At 37.9% G+C, this 21,104-nt stretch overlaps 1 protein-coding gene across 3 annotated transcripts in view; it reads left to right on the top strand.

The window, feature by feature from the left end:
• DGKI (diacylglycerol kinase iota) overlaps positions 1-21,104 on the top strand; it is a 450,344-nt gene that overhangs the window by 341,256 nt on the left and 87,984 nt on the right. For all 3 annotated transcript variants that reach the window (XR_010945642.1, XM_067747120.1, XM_067747121.1), the window contains 2 exons: positions 17,081-17,160; positions 19,417-19,461. Coding sequence is in view for 2 of the 3 variants with exons in the window: in XM_067747120.1 (XP_067603221.1) it covers positions 17,081-17,160; positions 19,417-19,461 (125 nt within the window). In the remaining variant the exon portion in view is untranslated. The remainder of the gene's footprint in view (positions 1-17,080; positions 17,161-19,416; positions 19,462-21,104) is intronic.

Here is a 21,104-nt window from a genome sequence, read left to right as displayed (position 1 = left end):
ACGGGATTGAAATATTGCCAACTCATTCTGTTTAATTATCGTCAGCCATCAAGTTAGAGTTTTAGTGCCCTGATAACCCTGACACATTTGGAACTAACGAGGTAAACTGGAGAGACTCCACTTGTCCCCTGCCATCCTCCCTTAGGGCTTTCCTTCCTTCCTCTGGTCCACGACCTCTGCTCCTTGCTGTTTCCCTCCAGCCCCTTATTCCATCATCCTGTTGACTTTCTGAATAGTGGTTACACTATGGCTAAGAAAGCAAGTTTATTTTTCTGTATGTCAGTATTCTCTGGCATCAGCAAAATATCTGTCTAAGGGAAACTCGGAACAGTTTCTTTTTTCCCCCTTTTCTCCTGCTTTTTTTCTTTTTTCTTTTTTTTTTTTTACTAATAGACATTATTTTTTAGAGAAGTTTTAGATTTACAGAAAAATTAAGTGAAAGTACAGAGTTCCATATATCCCCCTGTTATCCCCCCAGCCTCCAGCACAGTTTCTCCTATTGTTGACATCTTGCATTAGTGCGATACATTGTTACAACTGACGCACCAACATTAATATATTCTTATTAAGTAAAATCCATACTTTACGTTAGGATTCATTCTTGTGTTCTACAGTTTTATGGGTTTTCACAGAGGTATTACATGTATCCACCATGACAGTATCATACAGAATAGCTTCACTTCCCTAAGTACCCCCTGTGCTTCACCCATTCATCAGTCCCTCCCCCCAAACCCCTGGCAACCACTGATCTGTTTACTATCTCCATAGTTTTGCCTTTTCCAGAATTCCATATAGTTGGAATCATGCAACATGTGGCCTTTTGAAACTGGCTTATTTCTTCACAATATACATTTAAGTTTCCTCCATTTCGTGGATTGAAAACTCATTTCTCTTTGTTGCTGAATAATATTTTACAGTGCGATAACCAGTTTGTTTATCCTTTCACCTATTAAAGGACATCTTGGTTGCTTTGAAGTTTCGGCAATTATAAATAAAGATGCTATGAACATTCATGGGCAAATTTTTGTGGGGACATAATTTTCAACTCATTTCAGTAAATACCAAGTAGTGCAGTTGCTGGATCACATGGTAAGGGTTTGTATAGTTTTGTAAGAAACTGCTAAGCTCTCTTCCAAAGGGGCTCTACCATTTTGCATTCCCACCAGCAAGGAATGAGAGTTCCTGTTGCTCCATGTTCTCACCAGCGTTTGGCATTGTCTGTTTTTTTCAATTTTAGCTATCCTAGTAGATATGTAATAGTATCATATTGTTGTTTTAATTTGTAATTCCCTAATGACATGTGACATTGAGCACATTTTTCATACAGTCATTTGCCATCTATACATCTTCTTAGGTAAGATGTCAGTTCAGATCTTCTGCCCACTTTTTTAATTGACTCTCTTATTGTTGAGTTTTAAGAGTTCTTTGCATATTTCGAATACCGGTCTTTTATCAGGTATGTGTTTTGCCAAGATTTTTTTCCCAGTCTGTTTTTTCTTTTCATTTTCTTAAAAGTGTCTTTCACAGAGCAGAAGTTTTCATTTTAATTGAGTCCAGCTCATCAACTTTTTATTTCACGGATCATGCTTTTGATGTTGTACCTAAAATGTTATTGGCAAACCCAAGCTTACCTGGCTTTTCTCCTGTGTTATTTTCTAGGGAACAGTTTCTTTTTCAGACTATTTGTTTCTTAAGACCGCATATAAATTGATAGAAAGATAGCGAACATTTGACAAACTGTCTTGATTATGTCAGTAAGCCTAAAATTAATACTTAAGGGAATGTCAGGTTTTTAAAAATGTATCTCTGAAGAGTGTTAACATAAAATACATTCATTCTAAGATTATCTGTATTTTTGATGGTTTCCCCAACTGTTCAAAATGCATTTCTGTTTTGTGAATTTTTAACCCTGTTGTTACATTTATTGTTCTTTTCAGAAAGTGACAACCTTTTTATTTAGCCTTAACAGAAACTTTGCAATTCTAAAATTTTTATGTATATATTTAGAGCTTAATATCCAACCTTTGTAAATCCTTGCAGTTTCTGAGGAGTTTTTCCCTAGGGTTTCACACCTTCTTTTAATGATCCTATTGAAGATGGTTTTGTTTGTGATTTGAATAGGTAAATAGCCGCATTTAGCCGCAATTCTGTTTGAACAGGAATTGCACTATAATCGCTCACGTGTCAGATAATTAAATCCTTTCTTTCCACAGTGATACCTTGTTGAATGCATCACAGTATCTTGCAGGGAATGAATTAGCTGCTGTGAGTTTTCTCCCTTTTCATAAATCCCATTAACAGTTTCATGTGGATTTCATAGCAAAGGTGGCTCTTTCTTCTTTGGCTCTGAGGGTCTTTGCTTGGGTCATAAAGCAGCCAGCTGTGATTCCTTGCAGGTTTGGTTGGTTCTTTTATTTACATGCTTTGGTTTAGGTTCTGGCCTGTAGAAGCTTTGGTAGAACACATTATCTGCTATAAAAGTCACCACGTTTGGTCTGTTGAAAGTGGCTTGAGGCTTTATGAATGGCCCGTACCTGTTGATAAAGAATTAGGGAAAATCCATGAATTTGATAAGGCTTATAGGAGTGAATATAGGGTGGATTTGCAGATATTGTGTTCTACAGGCACTGACTTCTTTAATCTTCGCGATAACCCGGACAGATAGGTACCGTGATTACCTATCTTTGCATGGAGACCTCACATACTATATTGCAGAAGAATCAAGGGCAATGTAAGCTCACTGAGTAATCAAAATGATCAAAAACATCTGCCACTGGGATTTTCCTGAATAGAGTCATCTACCAAGAATAAATGTTAAAATGAATGGTATGCAAATACCTATACTAGCAAAAAACTACCAGATTAATGATATCGAATGTTTTGAATATCTTGCGCATCCGACATAATGAACTTCTTCCACCTCAAGTGAGAACGTGGGTTTTACATTTAGTTCACGTTAGCTGTCAATCAGCTCTTCAGCTCAATATGGGATATTCTAAAGCAGTGATTTTAATAGCAAAACAAGTCATGTGATTGTCTATAACAATTCTGATTAAAGTCAGATGTACTCTTGCTATCTCTGCTACCCCCATAATGATGAGTATCCTGCTCACCATTTTATAGTTGCATGTAGTTCTTTATGAAGTAAGAAATAGTCAGTTTAATTCTGTGACTCAAATTACAGACAGGGTTAGAGCTTGTCAACTGTTCGGATAAGCTTGATCCACAGTCTGTCAGGCCCTTGGAAGCTGGCCTGCTGGAAAGGGAAGGGAAGGGAATGGTGGGTCTTTAAAAGTGACCCCAGCCCTGCCAAGTGTGTTTATGAAAATGTGTGTGGCTTGACTCATGGTTTCTGAGTCCCAGGGCCATGCTCCTTTGTCCCGGCCTGGAAGTGCTTACCTTCGCTTTGCTTCCCGAGGATCACAGCCTTTCCCCAATTCTTGTGTAGCTCTGGATACGGGACTTGTAATTCCCCCCTCACTCCTTGGTCAGCCTGTCAGAAGTTTCTAGCTTCACCTCTCTGAGCTCAGTGTTGAAAGGAGAGACTCCACCCTCTGTGTGGCCCAAGTTTGACGAGATGGAGGAATAGCGCAGGAGATGGGTTCTCGAGTAAGAGAAGCCTGGGATGAAATCTGGGTGCACCATTTCATAGCTGTGACATTTCAGGGCATATTACGTAATCTTCCTGAGACTGAGTTTCTTCATTTTAGAAATAGGAATAATCATATCCACCTCTTAGGATTGTGGCAAAGGTTAACAAACACGGTAAAACCGGTTATCTCAAAATCATTCTTATCATTTTCCTCTTCACCCAGATTTATTCCACCCAGGCCTAAACCCTTGTAACACAACTCAGGATTGTATATCTTTAAATATAACAGAATATACATGTGCAAAATGTCCGTTCGGGCATAACTGCCTTTTCTAGAGGCGGAGGGTAGGATTCACTAACAGAAGACAATGAACGGCTTCAGCCATCCCCCTCTTGCTCTCATCGCCGCTTCTCTGAACCATCAGGCTGAGGGCAGCTATGCCGGGATGAGGGCTACTCACTCAGTCCAGCAGCAAATAGTTTTGCATCTGGGAACTCACAAAGTTTGCAGTTTTGTTAACCTGAGACTCCCATGCACTGGAATTCACTGGCCTCAACACAGTTCACTCACACTCCTATGGTTGTACCAGAATAAAATTGCTTCAGAGATCTTGGGGAGGGGGGAGGGGGGAAGGGTATTCATCTCAGAGTTGGTCCACAGGATCTTTTGTCTTTCTTCAATCAAGTAACTGACTGTCTTGAAGAAACTATTTGGTTGTCTTTTGCATCATACCTCTGACTCTTTGGAAAACATTTTTCAGGTTTTCTTAAAACTCTAGGCATTTTCTCTTTAATAGCCTTTAAGAACTTTGGTTTTCAATGTTTTGTTCCATATAGTCAGTTCCATATATAGGATATCTAAGCCTGGTCTATTTCCTGACTCTGCTTATCATTTGTGGTGAGATATATTTTAGAAACCATGATTTATATGTATATATATTTTTTAGTGCATATATCTTTCAGAAGTTTCTTATAGATGAAAGAGTACACTTGTGGATTGGTTGCTAGAAGATTTTAGAGTTTTTGAAGACGAATGGTGTTAATTTATGCGCTATTTGGCATAAATTTGCATAATGACTTCAAGTAGTCCTAACTTCAACTGTAGAAAACGAAATTAATTAGTATGACCCGTGGCATTTTATTTCAGACATAAAATCCAGAGCATGCAATGTGAAATATAGAATGGATTTCTCAACCAATTACTTTTTTAAAAGAGATCTTTATTGGAGTATAATTGCTTCACAGTACTGTGTTGGTTTCAGTTGTACACCAAGGCAAATCAGCCATATGCATACACATGTCCCCATATCCCCTCCCTCTTGAGCCTCCCTCCCATCCTCCCTATTCCCACCCCTCTAGGTCATCACAGAGCACCGAGCTGATCTCTTGTGCTGTGATGCTGCTTCCCACTAGCTAACTGTTTTACATTTGGTAGTGTATATATGTCAATGCTACTCTCACTTCGCCCCAGCTTCCCCCTCTCCACCCCATGTCCTCAAGTCCATACTCTATGTCTACATCTTTATTCCTGCCCTTGCAACTAGGTTTGTCAGTACCATTTTTTTTTTTTTAGATTCCATATGTATGTGTTAGCATACGGTATTTGTTTTTCTCTTTCTGACTTACTTCACTCTGTATGACAGACTCTAGGTCCATCCACCTCACTACAAATAACTCAATTTTGTTTCTTTTTATGGCGAGTAACATTCCATTGTATATATGTGCCACATCTTCTTTATCCGTTCATCTGTCGATGGACATTTAGGTTGGTTCCATGTCCTGGCTACTGTAAATAGTGCTGCAATGAACATTGTGATACATGTCTCTTTTTGAATTATGGTTTTCTTAGGGTATATGCCCAGTAGTGGGATTGATGGGTCATATGGTAGTTCTATTTTTAGTTTTTTAAGGAACCTCCATACTGTTTTCCGTAGTGGTTGTAACATTTTACATTCCCACCAACAGTGCAAGAGGATTCCCTTTTCACCACACCCTTTCCAGCATTTATTGTTTCTAGACTTTTTGATAATGGCCATTCTGACCAGCGTGAGGTGATACCTCATTGTAGTTCTGATTTGCATTTCTCTAATAATTAGTGATGCTGAGTATCTTTTCATGTGCCTCTTGGCCATCTGTATGTCTTCCTTGGTGAAATGTCTATTTAGGTCTTCCGCCCATTTTTAAAGTGGATTATTTGTTTTTTTAATATTGAGCTCCATGAGATGTTTGTATATTTTGGAGATTAATCCTTTGTCTGTTGTTTCATTTGCAAATGTTTTCTCCCATTCTGAGGGTTGTCTTTATCTTGTTTATGGTTTCCTTTGCTGTGCAAAAGCTTTTAAATTTAATTAAGTCCTATTTGTCTATTTTTGTTTTTATTTCTGTTACTCGAGGAGGTGGGTGAAAAAAGATCTTGCTGTGGTTTATGTCAAAGAGTGTTTTTCCTTTGTTTTCCCCTAAGAGTTTTATAGTGTCTGGTCTTACATTTAGGTCTTTAATCCATTTGGAGTTTATTTTTGTGTATGGTGTTAGGTAGTGTTATAATTTCATTCTTTTACATGTAGCTGTCCAGTTTTCCCAGCACTGCTTATTGAAGAAGCTGTCTTTTCGCCATTGTATGTTTTTGCCTGCCTTGTCATAAATTAGGTCACCATATGTGTGTGGGTTTATCTCTGGGCATTCTATCCTGTACCATTGATCTATATTTCTGTTTTTGTGCCAGTACCATACTGTCTTGATTACTGTAGCTTTCTGGTACAGTTTGAGGTCTGGGAGCCTGATTCCTCCACCTCCATTTTTCTTTCTCAAGATTATTTTGGCTATTCAGGGTCTTTTGTGTTTCCATACAAATTGTGAAATTTTTTGTCCTAATTCTGTGAAGAATGCCATTGGTAGCTTGATAGGGAATGCATTGAATCTGTAGATTGCCTTGGGTAGTATAGTCATTTTCACAATTTTGATTCTTCCAATCCAGGAACATGGCATATTTCTCCATCTGTTTATGTCATCTTTGATTTCTTTCATCAGTGTTTTATAGTTTTCTGAATACAAGTATTTAGCCTCCTTAGGCAGGTTTACTCCTAGGTATTTTATTCTTTTTGTTGCAATGGTTAATGGGAGTGTTTCCTTAATTTCTCTTTCTGATTTTTCGTTGTTGGTGTATAGGAATGCAAGAGATTTCTGTGCATTAATTTTGTATCCTGCAACCTTCCCAAATTCATTGATTAGTTCTAGTAGTTTTCTGGTGGCATCTTTAGGATTTTCTATGTATAGTTTCATGTCATCAGGAAACAGTGACAGTTTTACTTCTTCTTTTCCCATTTGTATTCTTTTATTTCCTTTTCTTCTCTTATTGCTGTGGCCAGGACTTCCAAAACTATGTTGAATAAGACTGGTGAGAGTAGACATCCTTGTCTTGTTCCTGATCTTAGTGGAAATGCTTTCAGTTTTTCACCATTGAGCATGATGCTTGCTGTGGTTTTGTCGTATATGGCCTTTATTATGTTGAGGTAGGTTCCCTCTATGCCCATTTTCTGGAGTTTTTATCATAAATGGGTGTTGAATTTTGTCAAAAGCTTTTTCTGCATCTATTGAGATGGTCGTATGGTTTTTATCCTTCAGTTTGTTAATATGGTGTATCACATTGATTGATTTGCATATATTGAAGATTCCTTGCATCCCTGGGGCAAATCCCACTTGATCATGGTGTATGATCCTTTTAATGTGTTGTTGGATTCTGTTTGCTACTACTTTGTTCAGGATTTTTGTATCTATGTTCATCAGTGATACTGGTCTATAATTTTATTTTTTTGTGATATTGTTTTCTGGTTTTGGTAACAGGGTGATGGTGGCTTTGTAGAATGGATTTTTGGGAGTGTTTCTCCCTCTGCAATGTTTTGGAAGCTTTTGAGAAGGATCAGTGTTAGCCCTTCTCTAAATGTTTGATAGAATTCACCTGTGAAGCCATCTGGTCCTGGACTTTTGTTTGTTGGAAGATTTTTAATTACAGTTTCAATTTCATTACTTGTGATAGGTCTGTTTATACTTTCTAATTCTTCCTGGTTCAGTCTTGAAAAATTGTACCTTTCCAAGAATTTGTCCATTTCTTCGTGGTTGTCCATTTTATTGGCATATAGTTGTTTGTAGTAGTCTCTTATAATCCTTTTTATTTCTGCGGTGTCAGTTGTGATTTTTCCTTTCTCCTTTTTCATTTCTAATTTTACTGATTTGTGTCCTCTCCCTTTTTTTCTTGATGAGTCTGGCTAAGGGTTTTTCAATTTTTTTTATCTTCTCAAAGAAACAGATTTTAGTTTTATTGGTCTTTGCTATTGTTTTCTTTGTTTCTGTTTCATTTATTTCTGCTCTGATCTTTATGATTTCTTTCCTTCTACTGACATTGGGCTTTCTTTGTTCTTCTTTCTGTAGTTCTTTTAAGTGTAGGGTTAGATTGTTTATTTGAGATTTTTCTTGTTTCTTGAGGTGAAATTGAATTGCTATAAACTTCCCTCTTAGAACTGCTTTTGCTACATCCCATAGGTTTTGGGTCATCATGTCTTCATTGCCTTTGTTTCTATGTAGTTTTTTTTTCTTCTTTGATTTCTTCAGTGATCTCTTGGTTACTTAGTAGCGCACTGTGTAGCCTCCTTGTATTCGTGTTTTTTACAGTTTTTTTTCCCTGTAATTGATTTCCAGTCTCATAGCATTGTAGTCAGAAAAGATGCTTGATATGATTTCAGTTTTCTTAACTTTTCTGAGGCTTGATTTGTGACCAAGGATGTGATCTAGCCTAGAGAATGTTCCATGGGCACTTGAGAAGAAAGTGTATTCTGCCACTTTTGGGTGGAATATTCTATAAATATCAATTAAATCTGTCTGGTCTGTTGTGTCATTTAAAGTTTGTGTTTTTCTGTTTGGATGAGCTGTCCATTGGTGTAAGTGGGGTGTTAAAGTCCCCTACTATTATTGTGTTACTGTCAGTTTCTCCTTTCATGGTTGTTAGCATTTGCCTTATGTATTCAGGTGCTCCTATGTTGGGTGCATAGACATTTATAATTGTTATATCTTCTCCTTGGATTGATCCTTTGATCATTATGTAGTGCCCCTCCTTATCTCTTTTAATAGTTTTTAATTTAAAGTCTATTTTATCTGATACGAATATTGCTACTCCAGCTTTCATTTGAATTCCATTTGCATGGAATATCTTTTTCCATCCCTTCACTTTCAGTCTGTATGTGTCCCTAGGTCTGAAGTGGGTCCCTTTTAGACAGCATATATATGTATGTTCCTGTTACCATTTTCTTAATTGTTTTGGGTTTGTTTTTGTGGGTCTTTTTCTTCTCTTGTGTTTCCTGCCTAGAGAAGTTTCTTTAGCATTTGTTGTAAAGCTGGTTTGGTGGTGCTAAATCTCCTAGCTTTTGCTTGTCTGAAAAGCTTTTGATTTCTCCATTGAATCTGAATGAGATCCTTGCTGGGTAGAGTAATCTTGGTTGTAGGTTTTTCTCTTTCATCACTTTAAGTATATTCTGCCACTCCCTTCTGGCCTGCAGAGTTTCTGCTGAAAAATCAGCTGATAACCTGATGGGGATTCCTTTGTATGTTTTTTTTTTGTTTTTCCCTTGCTGCTTTTAATATTTTTTCTTTGAATTTAACTTTTGTTAGTTTGATTAATATATGTCTTGGTGTGTTTTTCCTAGGGTTTATCCTGTATGGGACTCTCTGTGCTTCCTGGACTTGGGTGACTATTTCCTTTCCCATATTAAGGAAGTTTTCGACTATAATCTCTTCAAATATTTTTTCAGACCCTTTCTTTTTCTCTTCTTCTTCTGGGACCCCTATAATTCGAATGTTGTTGCGTTTAGTGTTATCCCAGAGGTCTCTGAGACTGTCCTCAATTCTTTTCATTCTTTTTTCTTTATTCTCCTCCTCGGCAGTTATTTCCACCATTTTGTCTTCCAGCTCACTTATTTGTTCTTCTGCCTCAGCTATTGTGTTATTGATTTCTTCTAGTGTATTTTTCATTTCAGTTATTGTGTTGTTCATCTCTGTTTGTTTGTTCTTTAGTTCTTCTAGATCTTTGTTAAACATTTCTTGTATTTTCTCAATCCATGTCTCCATTCTGTTACCAAGATTCTGGATCATCTTTACTATCATTACTCTGAATTCTTTTTCAGGTTGATTGCCTATTTCCTCTTCATTTATTTGGTCTTATAGCTTTTTACTTTGCTCCTTCATCTGTGACATATTTTTTTACGGTCTCTCTTTTTTTTTTTTTATGAGTGGAATTGTGTTCCTCTCTTACTGGTTGTTTGGCCTGAGGCTTCCAACACTGGAGTTTGTAGGCTGTTGGGTAGAGCTGGGTCTTGGTGCTGAGATGAGGAACTCTGTGAGACCTCACTCTGATGAATATTCCCTGGGGTCTGAGGTTCTCTGTTAGTCCAGTGGTTCAGACTCGGAGCTCCCACCACAGGAACTTCGGCCCAACCCCCAGCTCGTGAACCAAAATTCCACAAGCTGCATGGGGTGGTGGTTCACTTGGGGGTTCCTCCCATCTCCTCGGGCGTCAGGATCCCCCACCAGTGGCCAGCAAGCACCCTAGTCGTGAGGAGACACTAACTCGGCGTCTTCCCACACCACCGTCATCTCAACCAATTAATTTAATTGCATTCTGTATTATGAGGCATTTAAACAAACAGAAATAGGGAAAGGAGGTTAATGGATGCCAGGGTGAAATCTGAGATGGGAGCCAGGGCAGGGCTCATGTTTTGGCTGGGAAGAAGTAATTGGTAGTATAATCCTCAGGGCTGAGAATTGCCAGTCAACTCCACAATTTCTTTTGTATTTCTTTACCTAAATTTGTCAAAGCTTTTCATTTTCTTAGTCTGCTAGGGCTGCTGTAATAAAATGCCATAGCCTGGTGACTTAAACCATAGAGATCTATTTCCTCTCAGTTCCAGAGGCTGGAAAGTCCATGATCAAGGTGCCGGCTGATTTGGTTTCTGGTGAGAGCTCTCTTCCTGGCTTGTAGATTGCTGCGTTCATGCTGTGTCCTCAAAGGGGGAGAGAGAGTGAGCTTGAGAGTGCTCTATGGTGTCTCTTCTTATAAAAACACTAATCCCATCATGAGGGTCCCACCCTCATGACCCCATCTAACCATAATTACCTCCCGAAGAAGGCCCATCTCCAGATACCATCACATTGGGGATTAGGGCTTCAACATATGAATTTGGGAGACACCCAAACATTTAGTCTATGACAGTCATGTTAGCCCAACTTTCAAACATGTTGAAACTCAAGTGCTTTTTAGAGGGTTAACCCTTTAATTAATTATTAGTCATTTATACCAAAGTACCAAGAAGGATCTGAGAGTATGTTTTGATAGGAGGGTCAGAGAAGTGATTAAGAAAGCTAGGATAAGAAAGGTAGGATATAGAATAAGGGAAATAAATTTGTCCTCAGTCAACCAGGGAATACTACTGCTAGGAATTAGGAAGCACATTGAATCCAACTAGGTAGGGGCAAAGAGAAAAGTGGTTTTGTTTGCTGGATCTATGCGCTACTCATGGAAAGGTTAAAACATGGATGGTTTTGAAATATATTGAATCTGGTACTAAGGACATTCAACTTTTTGGTTCCACAGAGAACAAAACTCTAATGCTCACTAACCACATATGGTTATTTAAACTATAAGTTAATCAAATAAGATAAAAACTCAGTTCCTCATTCACACCGGCCACATTTCAAGTACTCGATATGACATGTGGCTAGTGGCCCCTGCATTGGGCATGCAGAAAGGTCTGTTGGACATTGCTGCTCTAGAGACTTCTGAGGCCCAGATAAGGCAGAGAGATCATCCTGCTGCTTGTTATATAAACACACACGCAAACAAGTACACATGCCATGACAAGCCATAGGGTTATGACTGCTCAATATGCCGTGTCCATTGCTTGAGATGGATCGCAGCAGTAGGTGTCATTTGGGGGCTTTTGATGGCTTCTCTACTGTTTTCCCTCATTTTCCTATTTGATGCTAAGTTATACTTTTGTCTAATTCACAGAGAACATCAGAGAATATGCAGTGAACTTTAGCAGCACTATCATTAAAATCAGTTGCCACAGATAGGTTGTATTTCTTATTTTCAATTCTGAAATACTATACATATATACACACACATATATATGTATATATACACACACACATACATACACACATAAACACACACATACATGTTCTGTTCATAAATGTTGTTCATACATATATGTACACACACCTATACCCCTATATATATATATATACACACACATACATATATGCACATATGTATGTATATAAAATGATTAGTAGTAAAATGGGCATTCATGTACCTCCCACCCAGATTAAGAAACAGAACAAGTATCTCCCCTTAGCCCTCTCCTACCAAGATAATCCCAGTATACAGATTTTTGTACTTGCCATTCTCTTCATAGGTATATATTTGTCATCAATATATGCATCCCTAATTCAGATAGAGTGGCTTTGAAACACCAAGTAGCAGTCCTAAACCTCCCTCTGCAAGGAAGCGATGATGCTTTCACTTTTAGTTGAAGGCTTTCGAGAGAGCTGAAAAGAGTCTCTGGATTACTGTCTGGCTTTGGCTTCCCTGAGAGTGCCTATGAGCCCATTCTATGAGAATTTAGTGGGCAAGGTCATGACTGCATTCTGGAAAGCATTTGGCAGGGTGTTAAGGTGGGTTCTAGCTATCAAGTGGAACTATGGTTAGAGGGGATGGACTTCTTTGAATTTTTCTGCCTCACCATGACCTAACTCTTTCTCTCAATAACAGGTTAAGGCAGAGCACATCTGGGGATGATTGTAAGAAACTGGTTCAGACTCACTTAGACATTCTATCCTTTGGTTGAAAAATAACTCTCCAATGTTGATGAGACTCAATGGTTGACAGCTCTCTACATCTCTGCCTATTGAGTCAGAGTGCCCCAATATATCTGTCACCCTAGACTCTTCTAGCCCAATCCCCTTAGAGGGTTTTTTTAAAATCTTTTCATTGTTGGATTCCCCATTTGTTATATCCCCTGCATTCCTCATTCTTGTTGCAAACTCAACTTTTGTTGGTGCATGTTCTGCAGTAACTTTTTAGTAGAGGGTGTGTCCTTAATTTAACCCTTGGACTAATTTGATAGTTTGGATTATTTGTAAAAGTTTTATAATTCTGAACACATTGTTTCATTGGTTCTCTGACTGTACAGTTGCCTCTGAGAAGTTTAAAACAGTCTAATCCCTGATCCTTTCTTTGCCATCTAGATTTTCCTATTTGGAAACTTGTAGACTCTTCTCTTTGTTCCCAATATTCTTAAACTTCAAAATAAAATGTCTTTCTATTGTTCTTTTGTTATTGTACCTGTTGGGCCATTTCAAGTGGGAAACTGATGTTCTTCAGTTCTAAGAAATAGTCTTGATTTTTTGTTTGTTTCTGATAATTACTCCTCTCTCTATTTTTCTCTGGTTTTTAGAACTACTGTTATTGGAATGTTGGACCACTGGACCAGTCCTATTGTTCTTACCTTTTCCCTCCTATTTTCTGCCTCTTTTTATTTTTGCTCTTCTTTTGTGGAGATTTCCTCAACTTCATCTTCTAACCTTTCTATTAAACTCTATTATATCAAATTTCACGAACTTGTTTGTTCTCTGAATGATGCTCCTTTTCCTTTTTCTTCTTCATGTTCTTCATCTTTTAATACAATCATGTTTATATTTCATGGATGGAATGTTTTCTCTTAACTCTGAGGATTCCCCAGAGAAGAGTCTTCAGATCTCTTTCTAAGAAGGTAGGGTTCTGGCTGCCAGCTTTTGGAGAGTCTAGTGAGAGAAGAAAGTTGGGGATCTCTGCATTCTGTAGATGATCAGTTAATCCCCATTTTCTGTGAAGTAACTCCACCTATCAAGAGTGGGTGGTGGAATCTAGTGATTTAATATCCAGTGCTTCTTATTTTAGCTGCAACTGATGTTGCCAGTTTGCACATCTTCCGAGGGTTTTGAAGTGTAAATTAGTTCTTATCTATCCCCACCCATAGTCTAGGATTAGACTCTATAGGGGCTCTGAGTCAGTTACCAATTTTCCATATGCTTTATTCATTACCATTTTCTCCTCACTGTTTCTCCTCTTTTTTTTGTTGGTTTATGTCTTTTTAAAATTCATGTGCTGTAATTTAGTAGCATTTCTGGTGCAGGAGAAGTAAGTGTGTGTTAAATCTGCCTTCTTAATCTAGAAACCAGCTTGTTCTTGATTGCTTAGTTAGAACTTGTAAACTCCATTTGACCCCTGCAATGAAAGTTCCATTATGTACTATAGGTTGAGTAGCGACTGATGCTTATTGGAGTCAAATAAAATCTCCAAGGCTAAAATCAGATGAATCATCAAGATCAGGAATAGTAATGCTAATGCTTGGGTGATAAGTAGTCTCCCTGCTCCCAATTAAGATGAAGGAAACTTCAGTGAGGTTTGGCAGTTGGTTGTCAGCAGTGTAAAAGGAAGGTGGTAATTTTCCACAAGTTTCTGGTTTCTCTTCACCATGTAAAGTCTCAAATGGAAGTGTCAGATTACAATATTTTTGTACTACAGTTATCTTTACCCTCAAGGAAAGAGTAGATGCTAGCTTTAAGTAAACAGGATATAACTTATGGAACTACTACCAGCTAATCCTTGTAGTATGATAAATTGAAAGATAGATGATTGGATGTACCATTTTCTAGCTCAAGATGCTCAAAAGTTAGTAAAGGGAGTGAGGGAAAGATAGCATTGATGATCTGGTTATTCATTTTTAAATATAGTATTGTATTTAATCTTCACAAAATCCTAGACAATACCTATTCTAAATACTATAGCCTTCAATCCAAGGATCAAAGGAATTGAGGAAGTTGCAAGACCAAACAGCAAGCATGTGTCATTTGTAAGACCAAAGCAGCACTGGGATTTGAATCCAAGAGAGAATGACTGTAAATTCTTTCTGTACCTTCATAGGATAAATTTGACAACAGTCGTCAGTAATCATGCTATGAAACTGTGGTATAGGATGCCATTTTTTTTTTTTTACCCCAACTGTATAGCTAATATCAATCAAATACACCGTTTCTCTTCATCAGCTTCTTGAGGAATAAGCAAAGTTGCTGACTTTATACCCTTAGTAGAAATGAATGACACATCTTTGAAAACTTTTTCCTAGACATTCATTATTTTAGGTCTGGAATATCCAATCTCTAATTGTAGTTTAAAATATCTGCTACCAAGTATATTGGATTTATGGCCAGACTAACTTCAAGCATTGATAGTCAGAGGGGTTGACCAGATTCCTGCATTTCTATATAATGTGTCTCCTCATTTAAGTAAATAGGTAAATATTAATGAAATTTTATTTCTCTATATTTGCACATTTGAAATTAAGAGAAAGATTCTAACATGGATTCTCATGATAATTATAGCTGTATTCTATTTCCACAACCTTTGATTTACTTTCTAGGCTAAAATTCTAGGTTTTCCTCATCATTCCTCAAGTATTAGAAATCCTTATTCTTCTCTTACTTAAGTAGGTCACCTTATTTGGACCTATTTAATAGTCTAGCTGAGGATGATTACTTTAGTCACTACTATTAGGGATCTCTTTATTGAATTTCCCTTTCATTCCTTTCAAAGATGCATGATTACCATACTGAAGACTTCTTGGATATTTCTGTATATATTCAAAAAAGGAGAAAAATTATTTTTCCAGATTATTATTCCCCCAAACATGTGATACTTACATGGTTCCTCACCCTTTTACTTGCTGTTCTCTTGCTTAGCTTCTGGAAGAATAGGCAAAGGCAAGCGCCAACCCAATGCACACTCTCTGCTCCTGCTCCAAACCCTTCTTCTTTGTCTATCCTGGAAAGTAGACTTAGCTCTTAAAGACACACTTTCTCTTTCTCACTTGAACAGGCCCTAAGCCTGTCTTCCTCCTCCCCCTTCCCCACCTTTTTTTTTTTAAAAAAACAAACTTTTATTGAATACCTACCAGACATTGGGGTTGTAAAAGGAAATAAGTCTTATTCCGGTGAGAGAGACCATACTGATTCATAGGCTTATGTAGTTCTGCAAGATGATGGATGCCTTCCAGCTTATGTTTGAAGCACTTTGGGAACCTAAAGGTACGAGCTAGTGGTATTGATCTCCCTAGTGGAACCAGTCTAGGAGGTAATGTTGAGAAGCAAACTCTGTATCTTTTTCTCTAGACAACTCTTGCTTCTCTAAGAGACCAGTGGGGCTCCATATCCTTCAGAGAGCCTCAAATCTACCCTCCAGGCAAGACTATTTCCTCTCTCCTATAGCTTTCAAGTGACTAAGTTCATACATTTACCATAGCCTATGTTCCATTTATTATTTTTTATATGTGTGTCTTTTCTACAACTTGGTGAGTTCCTCAGGATTTTCCCATGCATTTAAATCTGTTTTATTCTCTGTATAATTCATTTTTAAAGCCCTAGCACTTTGCATTTTCAGATCTATTTATTGATGATGAAGCTTTAAAAATTCAATGAGTGAAAGATTTTTAAAAATCTTTAGTGGACACAACTGTCCTGTCATCTCCTTGTTAATCTCTAGTTGGTTGCTTCAAGATTTTGAAATATTTTTTAAATCATGGGTTTAATAGTATAACTGAATTTTTAAAATCAGAAATGTACACATACATTTTTTGTTTGAAGTTTTGGGAAGGAGACTATTTTCAGTTTTTCAGGAATCTTGTGGTTATATCTGAAGCAGGAGTTTCTATCCACTAAAGCCATTGTATGACATTTACCACCACCTGAAAAAGGTATTTAAGGCATGTAACAGCTTCTCCTCATTGTTTTCTGAAGCCCTGCTGCTACCACATTTACACTGACCGTCTTTAAAATCACTTGGATTTTTAAGCTATGAACCTTCTAGAAGCTTTTTTTTTTAATGTTTCTTGCCTATTTCATTCTGGCATTGGCCACCAGGTAACAACAGTGCCTTGAGTAGCTTGAGTCTCTTAAATAGGGAACTGTTGCAAAGTGACATAAAGATTAAGCCCCATGCATTTAAGAGGGAAAGGGGTAAGTGTCCAGCATCATGATTTTTTAATTCCTCTCTGGTACTTTGGCTCTTGCAAATACAGGCATAAATTAGCAGCTGGCTGTGAACAGCCTCTGGCCCTGTCAGTCTACTGTTTCCATGACATTGTACCTCTTATCAGGGCCACTAAGACAAAATGAAATGAAGGCTGGCCACGTGGCAAGGGGCAACCTGGATCATGCAGGGAAAGAATATGAAAACTGCATAAGTAAAGAGACTGAGCTCGTAGAAGAGGTGCCGGGAGATAGTGAAATATCCAAAAAACCAATTATATTTATGAGAGGTCTTTTTTAACCATAAAAAATGCATTTATACCAAAATAGAAAAATCAAATATGTTATTTTAGATTTTTCTCTTTCCTTCACCCTTAGCCATCCCTCTGGGTATTCTAGTTGTGCGTGGAGACTGTGATTTGGAGACTTGCCGTATGTACATAGATCGCCTGCAGGAGGTGAGTTTCTTTAGCCAATAATTTATTCTGCTCAGTTTTCCATTTTTGTCAGTAATTACCAGCCATCTATATTTACTTCTAAGATGATGCATTTGGGGAGGAAATGGAAATATGGTGGCCTTGTCTTTCTTGTCTCTTAAGCATACACCGCATCTTCTCCCTCCCCATCCCCACTGCTGTTTTTCCTCCTCGGGTGGTTGGAGTGGGAAAGGTTGATTAGGTTAAGTACAGCACCACGTTGCTCCAGTGTGATCCATAGCTATAGCCTGGAGCTCCTTGTCTTGCCAGACAGCTCACCTGTGTTTTTTGAACTATACAGAATTTCAAAGGGCACTGATAAATAATAAAGGAAAACAGATTTGGCGTTACTTAATGTTTTGCATCTAGTACAGACTTCTGTCAGAGACAGCTAGATTTGTTTTTAAATGTAACTTCTACAGGAAAGAAAAACCTATATTTCAAAAGAATTTGTGTCAGAACACAAAGGAATAATCTATTATTTTTTTTCTCAATCTGGTCTTACCATAGAGAAAGAGAAAGGAGGAGGTCTCATATGTGACATTCCCATGAACTTGAACTGCACCAGCAAAGCCAGGAGAACCCAGATCCATCACTGCAGTGGTCATGGGTTGTTTTTGCAAAATTTCAAGGGAGAGTATTCAGTGTCTTGTTCTACAAATGGCGAAAAGCATAAACAGCCACTTCTTTGTCTTTGTTTCTTGGTGAAAGATGCACATTAGAATCACTTTTCTGGGATGTGGTCTAGACATTTATATTTTTAAAGCTCTTGCGTGATTTTGATAAATACCCCAAGATGAGCAACTCTCTTCCAGACAACACATTATACATAAGTAAATATCACAAATAAAGAAGATATATAGTGTTTAAAATCCCTTCAAATTGTAGCTACTTAGCTTTGAACATTAGAGTCTGTTTCTCTTGGTGGAAATAAACTCAGGTAGGAGGCATAAAGGAATGTAAAAATTACTAATTTTTCTCTTCAGCATTGTGAAGGATAGAGATGGAACTGGGAATGTAGAATATTTTGAGATAGTTGCCAAACTGTGAATACTAATAAGGGTGAGAGAAGAAAAGTCAACAAAGTTTATACTTGTGGCTTCACTTGGCTATTTTTACCAAAGATAAATTTAACGTGTAAAAATTTGTGAACTTTTTAACATGTGACTCAGGTCCAAATCAATCCTAGAACATATAGTAACTCATATTTTCAAAATAATGTTGGTCTTTTATTGTGGAACTTCCCTCAAAAAAAAACCCAGCAATAAAAAAAGTGACTCATAATTGATACCAAGCTTTTTTTTTTTTAAACACTTGGGTAACTTAAGATTCCACAGTAGCAAAATATATGACTGATGAATTGACTTTGTTGAAAATTAACTTACTGTTATGCTTATCACACCAATATTCAACAACTAAAAGTAGGATTCTTAAAAAAAAAAATTGAAAAAAGGAAAGAGCAAGCACAAATAAAGAGGAAAAGTTTTAAACTTGGGCTCAGAGAGTAAGTTGATAAAGCCTGTGGGAAGCAGGTACCCAGGTAGCCAGGATTGCTGACATCTGTAAATAGAATCACTATGCTCGTTAACAAGGAAGCCTGCAGGACATGACAGTGATGACAATTTAGTTATAAAACTTTATAAAGGGAGCCTGGCTCTCAGAATCTTCCAGTAAAGCCTCATTAATTTCAACCCTGTTAATTTGCACTTTCTGATAATGCAGAGCTGGACAGTGATTTTTTCTTTTCAGTCTCTGAAATCCTGTGTTTGCCAAGCAACTTGTCAGTATAAACACAATTATCGTGACAGTATGTTTTTGGTCTTAGATAAATAAATTCTTCCTAAGTGCCTAAGGGGGCTTAAGTAGCTTACTGCACAAACCAAAAGTCCAGGTGCAAGTTAACTAGGATCCCCATTTATTACAACAAAATCGCCTGTCTTTTACTTTTGGTCTTCTCTATCCTTGAAATTATATCACTTACCTCTAAACGCTATTTAGGATTTATAAGTTTCAATAGCTAAATGGCCTTTCTTCTCTTAGTCCAACTGGGTGTGCTTTTATTATTTTTGGCATTATCTTCTTTGTTTAACCTTGGGGGACTGGGGAGAGTAAGATGCTTTCCAGATGGGCTTAATAATATAAAATTGGGCGTTTAGTTGATGGAGTTGAGGCAGTTTGTTCAAACTAATCTTAAGGTGTATGGGTTATTTTTTTTTTTTTTTTTCATTTTCTCATTAGGACCTGCAGTCAGTTTCTTCTGGCTCCCAGAGAGTTCATTACCAGGTAACATATAATTGACTCTCCTTGTTTCTTACATTCCATCCAAAAGAAGTCCATCTGTCAATTAATGTCTCATTTGGATTAGAGTCCATATCCTCCCCTAGGGACAGAGTTCACTCCAAGAACCAAGATGAAGTTGGCATTCTGATTATTTTGCATTTTCCTGCAAAATGGACAGTCCTAGTCTAGTGCAAACTTGGGCTGTGGCTGTTCTCCCAGATTTAGGAAAGATTATAAAATGAAGGGCTTTCAGTGCCAAATACTAGAAAACTCAACTCAAACTAGCTTGACAGGGAGTCTGTTGGTTCACATCAGCACAAAGTTCAGATGCAGGGTGGATTTTGTGTTCTGTTGGTTTTTCTGCTCTGTTCTCCGTTTTTTGTCACATTTCACCTCGGCACAAGACGTTTTCCTGGTCCAAGATGGCTGCCAGTAGCAACCGGGGCTGTGTGTTTCGCATTCACATCCAGGAAAGTAAATTCCCTGCTTCTGCAACCATGAAACCAACTTTCTAAAATGCAATCTGTTTGTCCCATCCTGATCTCTTGGACAGGATCCGATAAACCCAGCCTGCCTCTCTCTAATAACCCACATCCAGTTCCTGGGAGAACGCTCAGGGACCTTTGCCCCAACACTCTTTGGGAGTGCAGTCTCTTCCCCACTTTCCCACCCTTACTGTGTGGTACAAGCCCCTCCAGCCATCCTCTTCCCATTAGATTTCCCAGGCGTGATTAGGATACCAATGCACAGCATCACCCCAAACTGTAAGGGGCGTATGCAAAGCTGTCTGAGTTGTCCCATAAAAGCCCTTCTCTCTGAGAAGCCCAGTACCCTTGCCGGCTAGGAGGGGTGTGTGGGAGTCACAGCATGCTCATGACACCCTCCAAATAAATCTTCTCCTAGACCCTCTATACCTCTCTCCATGTGGGGGAAGGACTTAAAATGTCTAAATCTGGCAGCACCCCACTTTGGGTTTTGGTGTCTATTACACTACACCTGAAACCCCTAGTTAAGCATCCTTTTGCCAAAACAGCAAAAAACAACTATTAAAAAAAAACCCTCTGTGCCTTGTAGCCTCTAGGTGACTTTCTTCCCCTGCCAGTCGATAGCCTGTACCCTCAGTCAAAGCAGCCTGATTGTCCTGAGGCTGGATGACAAAAATGGCCTGGTGTTCTTGTTTGTGTGTTTATTGCTCAAAGTACCCCACTATTCCAGAGTCCTGTCTTCCGTCTGGCTGCAATAGAAAGGATGAGAATTCACTTAGGGTGTGTTTACAATGAGAAAATAAAGTCTACTTCTCGGACTGTTTTTTTTACCAACCATTAGAAGACAAATTTCTACTTTATTTTTTAGATAGAGCACAACATTTCTTGTATCCATTATTTGCATATTTACCTGGAGCCACTATCTAGGTGTCATTTTCTTTTTTAAAGTATAGTATTTTTAAAGTCGGAGCTGATTTCCACCCTTTAAGGATTGGCACTGGTAGCTATAAGATTTTAAGGGTCTTCTTTTTTAGAATTTTTAATTTTTACACATGGACATTTTAAACCTTTGCAGTTGAACCGAAGTATCTAAAACATTTATTCTGATTAGTTTTATGAAACTGATACATTTCTTTATTATCCCGGCCTATTCAATGTAGT

Source organism: Pseudorca crassidens, chromosome 8 (genome assembly GCF_039906515.1).
Source record: "Pseudorca crassidens isolate mPseCra1 chromosome 8, mPseCra1.hap1, whole genome shotgun sequence".
Classification (NCBI taxonomy): Eukaryota; Metazoa; Chordata; class Mammalia; order Artiodactyla; family Delphinidae; genus Pseudorca; species Pseudorca crassidens.
Note: the sequence above shows the minus strand (reverse complement) of the source record. Positions and strands in the feature narration are given on the sequence as shown.